At 42.7% G+C, this 12,730-nt stretch overlaps 1 protein-coding gene across 4 annotated transcripts in view; it reads right to left on the reverse strand.

The window, feature by feature from the left end:
* The window catches only part of THRAP3 (thyroid hormone receptor associated protein 3), a 66,953-nt gene that overhangs the window by 5,680 nt on the left and 48,543 nt on the right, over positions 1 to 12,730 (reverse strand). For all 4 annotated transcript variants that reach the window (XM_038557884.1, XM_038557886.1, XM_038557885.1 and 1 more), the window contains 6 exons: positions 8,668 to 9,573; positions 6,439 to 7,152; positions 5,357 to 5,529; positions 4,485 to 4,596; positions 3,353 to 3,437; positions 1,246 to 1,433 (listed from right to left, as the gene is read on the reverse strand). In XM_038557884.1, coding sequence (XP_038413812.1) covers positions 1,246 to 1,433; positions 3,353 to 3,437; positions 4,485 to 4,596; positions 5,357 to 5,529; positions 6,439 to 7,152; positions 8,668 to 9,573 — 2,178 coding nt within the window. The remainder of the gene's footprint in view (positions 1 to 1,245; positions 1,434 to 3,352; positions 3,438 to 4,484; positions 4,597 to 5,356; positions 5,530 to 6,438; positions 7,153 to 8,667; positions 9,574 to 12,730) is intronic.

The raw sequence follows: 12,730 nt of genomic DNA on the forward strand, positions 1-12,730 counted from the left end.
GTTACACAGCAAGTCAGAGGCAGAGGCAAGTGTTTCAGGGAAAGGAATAAGGATCAATAATCCAGACCCGACCCGGAGATGTTTGTGGGGTTCTGCTTCTTTTCCACCAAAAGCAGCGCTTAGGACTACTGTACCACCACTTCCGCTCCCTGTTGACCATTATCAGGTTCCTTATCAACAGACAGCCCTGAAAGCTGCCAGGGCTCCCAAGGTACAAGGAACAACACAGACAGGGAGACAAAGTGGAACAGAACATCTGTGTTTTATGTCAGCTGAGAATTGTGTCATCTTCGAGAAATCATCATGAGCTTATCTTTCCAATGGGCAAAATGGGTACCACACCAAGTGTCCAACTTATCTCAAAGGATTGTTATCAGGAAATGGGCACGAAAGTGGTTTCCGACCGAAGTTCACAAACAGCAAAAGTGGTGCTGCTTCACACTACTCAAAGTGTAGGGCTTCAACTCTTCCACGTTTAATGAGACATGACTGAAAAGTCATGGCATGTTCACAGATATAAACAGAAATGACAAGACCTTGGCATGAATGCTGCCCTATGAACTTCGACAATGCTACCTTTGTTTAAAAAATATTTGGAACACCTCACTTGGAAGTGTCTGTGAAACTAGTTCTTAAAAGATGACCAATCTTCCTATTTAGTTTCATCCTATTTCTTTGACAGAACAATGTTATTAACTAGCCAACAGCATCGAGCCACTTCTAAAACAATCTCCCCGTGAAGATTTGTGATGAAAAAGAACCTATCAAAGAAAATGTCTAACACAACCCAAAAGAAATGCCCAAGTGTTTTTCCACTCTGTCCCTATAGCCAAATTAAATGCCCATCTCCGGGATCCCTGGGTGGCGCAGTGGTTTGGCGCCTGCCTTTGGCCCAGGGCACAATCCTGGAGACCCGGGATCGAATCCCACTTCGGGCTCCCGGTGCATGGAGCCTGCTTCTCCCTCTGCCTGTGTCTCTGCCTCTCTCTGTGTGTGACTATCATTAAAAAATAAATAAATAAATAAATAAATACATACCCATCTCCTAGGGGGCTTACTTTGATGCAGAAGTTCTGTTTTCAAGCAGGAACCTTACTTGACAGGTACATGGTATAAAAGAAGACACTGCTATCATCCCTAACCCTGAACTTCTCTGGCCTGGGTGGTCTGCTACACAGCCCAGAAGGAGCAGACAAGAGAACTCACTCAGGAGGAGTCTGAATGAAGTAACAGGGGCTTACGTACTTCTGCTTCTTTGATCCTTTGTGAGTTTTCTCTGTTTTCTCAGCTGATCTTTCCCTTGAGTGGCTTGAGTCTCGGGAATCCACTGATTCTCTTGATTTACCTCGTTTAAGATCTCTCTCCTTATGTTTTTTACGACGTTCAATATCAAGGCGGAGATCAACAGGATCATCTTTGTATTTTCCCTCAGCCTGCCAAAAGAGACGTCAAAATTAAGGTTTTTGGGATTCAGGACTGCCAATTCAACCACCCTACAAGTTGTGGTTTCTACTCCAATGGAGCGGTGCAAAGGAAGCACTACAAGTGTGAAACACCTCACCCAAGCTTGGGAGGGATACAAGATATCCCATAGATGTCCCTTCCTGAAGGTCCCTCACAGAATCCAAACCAGTTCTCTAAAATGATGATGACTGCCTTCTGAAAATGCTAAGACACTGATCTTGCCTGGTTTCCTCTGTGGCCCAGTGATAACACTGGCTAGCCTACACGCTGAGTAGGCCAAAATCAGCTTTAGAAGGTGGCTGGTTAGGCTGACTCAGGCCTAGTCACCACCAAAAGTGGAAATGTTGGTGTCGTGTCATCCTTCCCTACCTACACTGTGGCAACCACCATGGGTTTATCCTCTCCTTGGAATTAGCTCTGCAACAGACTGTGGGACTCTTTGGCAACCTTCCAAAATACTTAGTTATGTTGAGAAATTGGTTTAGAAAACAGGGAATCTCAAAAATCACAAGGGAGAATTCACAAGTGGCAATCCAGGTTGACATTTGTCTTAAAAAGGAAAAAAACACCAGCAAAAAAGGGAAAGCAAACTCTCTTTTTGCTGACTTCCTTAGTAAGTCAAACCCCCCAGGGCTGTGCATTGCGGATACAGCAACAGCAGCACTGTGTGCCCCAAACCAGAGCGAGTGCTTTCCACAGCCCTAGGGACACTCAGAGCTCAGAAGGCCAGGTGGATTCAGGGACATTAAGCACGAGGACTTGCCTCAGAAGAAGTAAAACCTCCCTAAAAGAAGAAGGAATGGGCAGTTCACTCCATATTAACATCTCACACAAACTACTAAGCTTTTTGATGAAATAAAGTTTAATTTTATCGTGTTCATTTTTGAGAAGGAATGAGGACTCTGTACCCTCCAAAGACCCAGAAAAGGGGCAGGTGCTGCTTTGAGGCCGTGCACCCACAGCACCTCTATGGAGTGCCTACTCCCAGGAGGGCCCAGGAGGCTCAGAGGGTAAGCGCTTTTCTGCTGTCTCAAAGCCTTGCATTTCACAGGGTCAGTGCCAACCTGGTGGGCACGTGGAGAAAAAGAAAAGGGGGACGGGAGAGAAGAGAGACTGTGCAGAGGGCCTCTCATCACATTCAACTATCGAGACAAATTCGTTTGAAGACCTGAAGAGTTTCTTTAGAAAAGGTTTTAGCAGCACTGCAAGAGCCATCTTTAATTTTAAGTTTCAACTGCATATGTAAATGAAAGTCAATAAATACTAAGAGACTTAAAAAAAACAACCAAATCTATTATTTCATAGTAAAAGATTGCATACAAGCTGTAACCTCTTAATAACTATGTTTTGCGTGCACATCACTGCAAATGTAGCTGGGCTATCAAAATAATGTTTAGCTTTAAAGTAACAGTAACTGACAGATGATAAATATGGTACAATGTTAGAAAAAAAAACTGGACTAGCTGTTTAAAACAGTCTACCATGTTAAGATATGAATATTTCACTCTCCTCTGACATGCATGTCTTTTTGAAATCATGGTTGGAAATAGTGCATGTAATATAGTTGATTTGATAATACTTACAAGCAGAAAAATATCACAAAAAGTTTCTTCTCTCATCATGGGCACTTGTTCCAAAACTCCTCTCTTTTTTTTCTCAAGCTCACCTCAATAGACTTTGGGGTCATTTACCATATTCTAACCACTTCACAAAGGTTGTTGATACATTTAATAAAAATTAACCCTTTGTAGTTCATTTTTAGAATTATGCCCATCCTTAAAAGAAAAACACAAACTTAAGTAGAGAGTAATTTAAACAAACACATTTCTGTCAAGTTCATGCCCAACGCACTCATTTTGTTGGAATTACGATCAAAGCAACAGTTCACCTTGTAGCCAGGTTCCCGTGGACTTTTCATTTCATCATGAGCCAAACCATGTTTTCTGAATGTACTGGGAGAAATGTCTATCCTCCTGAAAATTGAAAACAGAAAAATTGTTTAACATCCCATAATGTGAATATACTACTGGTGATATTTTAGTTCCTCAGTAGGGTAATAGAATCCTTGGTTTTCCATTTGATTATGTTTCATAACTTACACACATACACGTACACATAACTTACATTCTTTGCTTATATATTTAGACTCTCCCATAGGCATGTTTGTGTGCACACACACCCCAACTTCTCAGTCAAATTCAAACTGAAGGAACTTCTTACTCCTTCCCAGCACTGTTACAGCCAGGAAGGACTCACCTACACCCACGCCTATAATCTCAAGTTCACATCAAGATTATCCATGCCCTGCTAACCTCAAAGAGTAGTTTTCGTCTTGGGCATAAGAATATAATGGCCCATTATTTATTGTGAGATAAGGCCTAGGTAAGAAAATCGCCTGGCACATACATGCATCCCAAAGACCCTAAACCCAAGACTGTTGTAGAAACATGGTTCTCTTACCTACTGCCAACAGGTCTAATAGTTGACTATTACGAAATTAAAGATAGAGACAAGTGTGTCTCTAGACAAAGCCCCTGTTTGCTGAAAACCCTCACACAACTGAACGGCGGTGGTATTCTTTAAATCTCCTGGGCTTTTGAACCCTTAGACAAAAATCCTACGTGCTCTCCCACCCACTGGAGTTCTTCCAAAGGAAGAACTGGTATATGGAACACATGTGTTGCTTAAAGAAATTTAACATTTACTCCACCTATGGAAAGTTCACAGTGGTCTCAGGTTACCATTTGCCAGCTCCCAAGAATACAAGGATTCATCTATATCAAAAGGCCAGTCTTCCTCAGGCCCAAAGTGGGAAACTAGTCATCAAGGCATGTTCTTTTTCTTTTTTTGACATGTTCTTTCCACTCAAACTACAAACGCTCACTGCTATCCTAAAGTCTGGAGAACGTTTACCCTAAATTCTGCTGCTAAGGCACCTCACATTAACAAAAACAAGCTGAGTTTATTATCTAATGAGCAATCTTTTGTGGCTACCTCCACTGTAAGGCCAAAGTCCTCACCTGTGTATCTCTGGGCTTTTCTTGTTTTTAGCTGCCTCCTGCTCAGTTCCTCTCTTTAGGTATTTAGTAAAGCGCTCATGCAATGTCATTCCTGAGGACCCAAAGTGATGCTCTGTGGGAATTCAAAGAACATATTATGCTACCAAAGGCAGACACAATATTCAACTGTTCTGCATGAACCTGCAGCCACAGAGATGTGACTCCAGTAGTCAAATCCATGTAACACACACACACTGAAAAAAGGAAGGAGAAACGGCTGGCTCAGATACAATCCAGCATCGGCCACTAGATTTCCATTGCTGCTCCCTTGTCTTAGGACGTGGATACAAGGAAACCTACAGCTTACTTCTCTGTGACTCACAGCACCACCTCCCACTGGAGTTTAAGTTTCAGGTAGAACCTGTAACTGGCCCAACCCGGCTGCTGTTATCACTTCTTCCCACCACTCCCCAACCTGCCCACCTCAGTTGTGCCCAGGACATGGTAGGATAAGGTGGAGAAAAAATTCACACAAGGTCTCTGAGAGACCTCTAGAGGCTTTCCAGCTGTTAGACAGGAAAAAAGACAGAGATGCTGGAAATGTCACTTTTCATACTTCCTTCTTCAAGCATTTTGAACCTTATGTGAAGGATTTTTACCTATTCTCATGATCACAGGTTACTAGCATTTCGAAATGTTCAACTGTGTAATTAAAAAAATGGAAACAACTCCTTGGAAGGAATTTCCTTTGAGCCAGTCCTTGGCTTCAAAGGCCTTTTTGATGAGATAAAGGGTCCCCAAAGGCTCCCTTACGCAGCCACTCATCCCTCTGCTTGTGGCAGAGGAAGCCAGCCACAGAGAGGGAGCCGGCAGCAGGCTGGGTCTGCACTCACCTTTTACGTGGTGAACAATGGTCACTATATGCTGGGCAAACAGTTCAGAGGGGCTCCGCTGAGACTGAGCTGACTGTATGTGCTGGAAAATGGAACGAAATTCCTGTTCCTTTTTGTTGCTATGGACTAGGTCTCGACAAAGCTTGCGTTCCTGAGCCAATAAGCCACTTGGTCTGAAAAAGAAACATAGGGAGGCCCAGTGTAACAAGATATACAGAAAGTCAAAACATTTAAACCCTAAAAATGCAATGCTTTTTTTCCCTGAGTTTTAAACTTATCCCCAAAGCTGCTTCTTACTTCCCACCCAAGTTCAAAGTAACCTCAGTGGACCATTAACTGTAGGAAAAGATATCCAAAATCTCTCTCCCTCCTTTTCCCCCTGGGAGTCTTTAGAAGGAACAGACAGGCTGGGCAAAGTGCTGAACTTCAAGGACTGTTTTCAAAGTCACAGCGGTTTTAACACACACGACAAACGGAAAAGTATTTTAAAGATCAACTAGTTTGGCCAGCCAGGGTCACTGGCTCAGTGAAGGGACACAGTGGAGTGAGACATGACCAGAATGCTGCTTGGGTGGACTTCCAACAGGATGTCAGCCTGCGCCCGAACACTCTCAAGTTTGGCCACGTACCCCTCCCCCCCTCAGTCCTGACGTTAATACTGGGATGCTATTTGATGGGAGTCTATAATAATAGACTTTGGTAACCTAGCTAAGAATGGAGAAATAGATTCTGGAAGGCTCCAGAGGCAAAATCACCTTAAGCACTTGGCGGCGGGGGGGGGGCGCGCATGATGATACAGGGAGTGGGGTAGTGGATAAAGGTGGGGACCCAACAGCCAGAAAGCCTGGCACTGAACACTGAAAGGTGCTTTACCATCCCCAGGATATTGCCCCTGACATGTAACTGCTCAGTGACATGCACTCCTCCACTGAAAACAGGTGGACGTTATCAGCACCGAAACTTGGGATAGTAGGGGAAATACAGGAGGGGACCTGGCCTGGCTCCAGAACATCCCCAGGGAGAGGGGTTAGGAGATGCCCCTTGGACCACTAAAGCCCCAAGGGTAAAGGACTACATCTCACCTTGCAAGGTCCTCATCAAAAGAGTCCATCCGGACATTGACCTGGGCCTCTCGAGTAATGGAAAAGGAAGACTTCCCTGTGGAAAAGTCTCCCTTGGCTCCTAGCTTCTCTCGGCTTTCAGAGGTCTTTCTCAGGGGAGGTGACGAGCTTTTCTCCTGGACTGCTTTGTAAGCGGTCACTCGGAAATTCTTTTCAGGCACGAACCCTCTGTGCCCACTTTCGGTTCTCTTGGGCCCTCCCCGATCCTCCTTTTTGGATCTCTCAGAGAAAGATTCCTCCTCCAGCTCCTCTGTTTTCCTCTGCTTTTCCTTCCCTGGTGGCGCATACACCAGGCCCTCCCATTTGCCTGACTTCTCCTCCTCCTGGTTTTTGTTTGCACCTGCTATGACTTTCGACATAAATTTGGGTTCATCATCAAACTCCGATTCCTTCCTTCCCTTAGCTTTGTCCTTATCTTGATCATCCATGTCGTCCTTATGGAAGTCGGCCATCTTCTTCTCAAAGTCATCTCGAAGCTTATACCTTTTGGGAGACTGGCTACCCCGAAAAGACTTCTCGGTATCAGTTTTGGGAGCAAATGGATCAGATTTCATTTTTGTATCACCCAAGCCTGTATCAGAGAAGCTCCCTTTCTCTTTCATTTTCTCTTTATCGGTATTGGTTTGTTTCTGCTCCTTATCTTTTCCATTCTCTGTCTTCTGTTCTTCTAGGTACCTAGTTATGAAAACACAAGGGAGACACAAAAGAGGCTCTTTCAGCACCTGATCTAAAACAGCACCATTTGGTCTTGTGTTTTTGATTCTCTGAACAAACATCTTGTGGATTCCAATGTTACCAAAGGATTTTCTACTTGGTTACTTTCTAGTAATTTCTGAAAAGTGGTCCTCCACAGATCTATGAACTTGGATGCCATTTAAGAGAAAAATACATGGTCCGCGGAGTTGTCTTTCAAGAGCAACCAAAAAGAAAACAGCAAATGTAACTTTTAGGATACTAAAAAACAAAAACCTACTTACCTGTAAGTGGTCTAGGAAAAAAAAAATTAAGGTCTTATCCAACCTTCACTCAGTCACTTAAAATCTGCTTTCAGCAAAGTTAATATAGAATGTTCAACCTTGGACTGTTTTTGCTTTTATACAACTCACATTTGGAAATACAAGTCTCAAAAGAGACTTCATGTTTGCTTCAAGTCACCTAGAAGATCTAAATATGAAATATACTGCGAACACAAATAAAAACAAAATACAAGTTAATGGGGGAAGGGGGCAAAAACCATCCTACTCGTTCTTACGGAAAAGCAGAGCTCATGCCCGAGTCTCCTAATGAGACTCCCGTCCCGGAAGGAACCACACTTACACTTTAACGCAGAGTTACTTACTGAAGGCTCAAAAGTTCAGAGGCTGAACATCTCATTTGTACCATAATGAAGAAAGTCAAATTAATTTACAGCTGCATTACTATGGCAAGGGATAGGAGGGAATCAAAGAATATGCTAATAAGGGGAGGGGAACCACCTGCCCCGTAAATCCCTCTTGCCAACCTGGTCCCAATGCAACTTCCTTGTTCCATCTCTGCCATCCCAATCCATCCAACCACACAAACAAAGATTCAGGTTCCAACTCACCGTGTCCCCCAGAGCAGAAAGACAGAAGCACGGTCCCGTCCTCTCCTAACACGCAGCCTGGTTGGCTTCTACTGGGACACACACCCACCTTGTGATTTTAAAACAAGGGCTTCCTGGACTAAGCCTCGGGCTTTCCCATTCTGCCCAGTCTCCTCAACTGGAGGGTGTGAGGGTACGAGGTGTAGCTCTTCACCATGGTGGGCTGATGCAGATCGATCACAGTAGATGGTGGGTCTACAGGGTCTAACAGCTCCAATGGCCACTCATTTTGGCAAAGACCATATTTTTTTTGATAGCTGACCCACAAATCTCTACTGTTCTCTGGCTTACATTGGTAGAATCCAAGGCAAATTTTAAATGTGAAAACATCATTGCAGAGCAGTCTAAAGCAACTTTATGCTGCAATACAAATTCAGGAAGGTAGGAAAGCTAGTGTTAAGCTAAAGTTTTCCTTGAGTGGTGCTTTTCAAGTTTGCTAATGCAGAGTTTAGGAGACGGGGATTACCTTATTACCATTAATCAGAACTCTAACTTAGATCACATTACAATTAAACTGCCGGCTGGTGAGATAAAAACATAACCAGGCAGGGAAAAGAGATACTTGCCTTTTTGTATAGGCTGCTCCTCCTGGAGCAGTAGACTCCTCCTTCTGAGACGAGCCATACGTGGAGCCAGTGGCCGGTGGACTCTTACCCACAGGGCTCTTTTTGGATGGACTCAAGGACCCAGAGCCATGATCGAATGGACTTTGGTGTGTTCCAGCCTGGTACCCAGCACCACTCTGCAGAGTTGAGCCCATCTGGGATGTGTTGGAAAGTGGCGGGCTAGGTTTTGGCACAGGGCTAGGACGGGGTGAGCGCCGCCTCACCACCACAGACTGGAGTGGGCTTTTGAGAGCAGGGCTTCGCTCCCGGGGACTCAACTCAGAAACTGCAGAGGCCCGTGATGCAGAACCAGCACTGTAAGTGGTGGCATCTGGCCATGGTTTCGAGCTGTCAGATGCTTTTGTATCTTGAGAGGTGCCTCCAGAGAACGTCTGCTCCTTGGCCTCATCACCTTGGTTATCCCCGGCAGCCTGAGATGGCCGGCTATCCTTGGAAGAGGACTTTTTCTCCTTTGCAGACTTGCGCTTAGAAGATTCCACTCGGCTGTGGTTGGAGGAAGAACGAGAGGATGAGGAGCGCCTTGACCTGTCAGAGGAAGACTTATCGGAGTTTCTAGAATGGCTCCTGGACCTTGGTGAAGGGGACCTTCTCTTTGGGGACCGGGATCGGGAACGGCCCCGACGAGGACTGTATGCTTGCCGGTAATTCTGCCAATTTGAGCGGTAGTTTCCATAGCCACCTCGGTTATACTGGCCCCACGGATAAAAGCCTCTGTTGCGCCCACGGAAATAATAGGGCCTTCTGTAGCCTCTGTTGTGACCTCGGAAATCCCGATTCTGATATACTCTTGGGTGATTTCTCTCTCTGTTATGAGCTGGAGAATATGATCTGGAACGAGACCTAGAACTGAAAAGGGGAATGGGGGAAATATTTGAATTTTCGACACAAGCCTTTTAAGAAATACCTGCCAACAAAGATATATAATAATTTGAAATCTTGTCCTTATATATTTCCAGTTTTGTTCTCAAAGAAAGGGCACAAACTTAAATACTTAATCCCACTGCTGACCCACATTAAGTACAAAAATATAGATTGAGAATCACTTAAACAAATGATTCACTGAGACTGCTTCATTAATACTGTAGCACATTTTAAACAAATATATTTCTACAGTGACTAAAAGAATATCAAATGCTCTTAATGTAGCTAAGTAAGTAAAACCACTTTATACAAATTGCTTAGTTTCACAGAGGACTGTACACATCCCTTGGTCACTGAAGTCAGAAGAATACAAGCATGGGTCCGTAGACACAGCTGCAGACTGTGCAGGTCTTCTGGCCTCTATACTGGTGTAACACCCTACTCCTCATCCTATTCGGCCCTGTCTGTGCAGTTACTTTCTTAGATTCCACTAAGACCCAGGATTGTAAATACACAGTTCTAATCAAAGAACACTTAAGTAGGAACTTGGACAATGCAACTGCTCAAAGCTTAAAATAATTCACTGTAATCAAGTCAGCAAAAGATAGAAATAATGGTTTTTGACTGAAGACCTGGAAATGGTCTCACCACTCAGGTCAAGTTTCTGTTGTTGATCTATAAGATCCTACCTAGGTGCCACAAGAGGGCACCATCTGACCATAAGACATCCAAGGACACACCAGGTTATTCACCAAAGAAACTACAAAATCACCCCTCTTCCCATATCACTACCCACACATCTTTCTTCAAGTCAACCTAAGGCCTAGTGGTGTGTTCTTCATTCAACAGTATGGATCTATAACTGGGCAAAGGCACATTTTCAGGACCACCAGGATTCAGCAGTGACCTAACATTGTAAAAATTACATGTTTATGAACGCTAGGCCTGTCAATGACCAGGAGGTTTGTTTCCATCAGAAAGCCAAAAACTGTTATTTGTTGGTATAAAAATCTCCTGGGGTCTTTGGATACCTGATGTGCCTTGTCAACTATGATACAGATCATTCACGTTAACCATTCTTCCTGAGTAATTACGTAAAAATTACTTCCTTCCAAAAATATTTTTTCACATTTAGAATAAAAATCCTTCGGTTAATCAGAACTTTTCGTATTAGACCTAACTAATGTATCTAATGTATTTTAGTATTAGACCTAAAAACATATGTTACATTTTGTTTGCTTGTTTTATAAATAACTACATTCAGCACATGTGAGAGATCTTAACAAACGATGTTTATTATTTATGAAGAAATTTACATTTAATTTAATCTGAAGGAGACAAAGTGGGATTGATCTTCCACTGCTTATTACCCATGGTGCTCAGTCACACTGGCAAAAAAATGCATCCTACTGCTGGTTGTTAACAGTTGCTATTTTAGTACAATTAAAAAAAACTTACCTTCCATACTTTTCATTCGAAAACAGTAACAATATAAGAAAAGAAGGAAGAGGCAGATGCAGGCTATGAAACTGACCATGACCCGATTAAATGGCTATACTTGAGGGAGGTGATGCACCACCAGCACTAAGGAGGGTTTAATTCATGTTCCCATCCTCAGAGGCTACTGCTGCTTCTGTCACCAATTACTAGTGAGGGCCCTGTGGCATACTGCATCCAAAACCCGCAGTCATTGCACAGATGCAGGAACATGAGTCTCTGCAGATTGCAAATGAAGTTATTTACGAGAAGTCACTTAAAAGGATACAGTCTGTGAAATACAAGGAAAACAATCAGTTTTCTCCAATTCTGTAGAACTCAGCAGTTAAGTAAATTTAAAGGCATGGTTTCTCAAACTCTGGATAGTATACTTTCCTTGTAGGAGAGGGAAAACAAAAGAAAAAAAAATCATGGAACAGATAAGCCAAAATAAAAATTGAACATCCAGTGGCAAATTTATCTGTTTCTAAAAAACAGAGATGTCAGACTAGAGTATAAAAACATGTTTTCTAGTGGAGAAAATCCTCCAAAATAACAGTCTTCTCAGCATAAGATAGCATGTAAAGTGGCTCTAAGAACTACCCCAACACATACTGCCCAAGATATTTTTCCCTCGTTTGCCAAGTCAATGACCATGCCAAATAATCTGTAGAATAAGAAGAGATCTATCTAGACAGATCTGCCCAGAATTCCAGTTATCACAGATACTTCAGAGCTGGTTGGCATTATTCAATTTGGTTTGTGTCCACTCAATTCTGTCACTCAGTTTTGGTTGTATAGCTTCTAGTTTTTGAGTCAATTACTTAATTTCCATTTACTCGATTAAGTTTTACAGTGTTACCATTCAGAACCAACTCAGCTAACCTGAAATTTAAGTGGCCCAAATCCAAAGACTCTGGGTGCAAGGGAGGAGGAGTTACTACAAGTCACTGTTCAACTCCATATCTTGATAGCAACTTCCTAAGATAGATATAAATATATTTAGTAGGTTTCGCTATTCTTTTTTCAGGGAGGTGAAAAGTGGGATAGATTTTTACTTATATAGACTCTCACATAATTGGGCAACAATCTCTAGCCTACGGCTTGAACTAAGTTTGGTATAAAAACGCATGCTCAAAAAACAGAAGAGGCCATGACTCATTATCCTCAAGGTGTAATGTTATCTTTAAAAATAAAAAGATCTATAGTGTTTTTGTTTGAGGGAGAGACTCCCTATATTCTACTTTATATCAGATTCATTAATATTTGTGCATGCCAACTTTTTACTCACTCTCTGGTCTCAAATGAACTTTTAGCCAGGCCTCTCACAGATTCCATTTAAGAATTACCTTGTTCTTGTCGGGAAGAAAAAAAAAGAATCCCACCAAACATCTCTTTAAGATGTTTTAGAAGGACTACACAGGACTATGGGAAAAAGAATGCAGCTTAATAACTACTTTTCCTGAGGTTTAAATTTCATAATCAGTTCATTTAACAAAAAAATTCTAGATACTCAGGTGAAATAAAGAGCAGGGGGTGGTTTCCAAGTGGTGAAACTGGAGAGACTGGACAAAGTATATCTCCTTGCCTGGTGCAATTATGACGAAAGGAACAAAACTATGCACGTTACCCCCATTTAAATATACGGACATTCACATGTAGAAAC

Source organism: Canis lupus, chromosome 15 (genome assembly GCF_011100685.1).
Source record: "Canis lupus familiaris isolate Mischka breed German Shepherd chromosome 15, alternate assembly UU_Cfam_GSD_1.0, whole genome shotgun sequence".
In the NCBI taxonomy this organism is placed as follows: domain Eukaryota; kingdom Metazoa; phylum Chordata; class Mammalia; order Carnivora; family Canidae; genus Canis; species Canis lupus.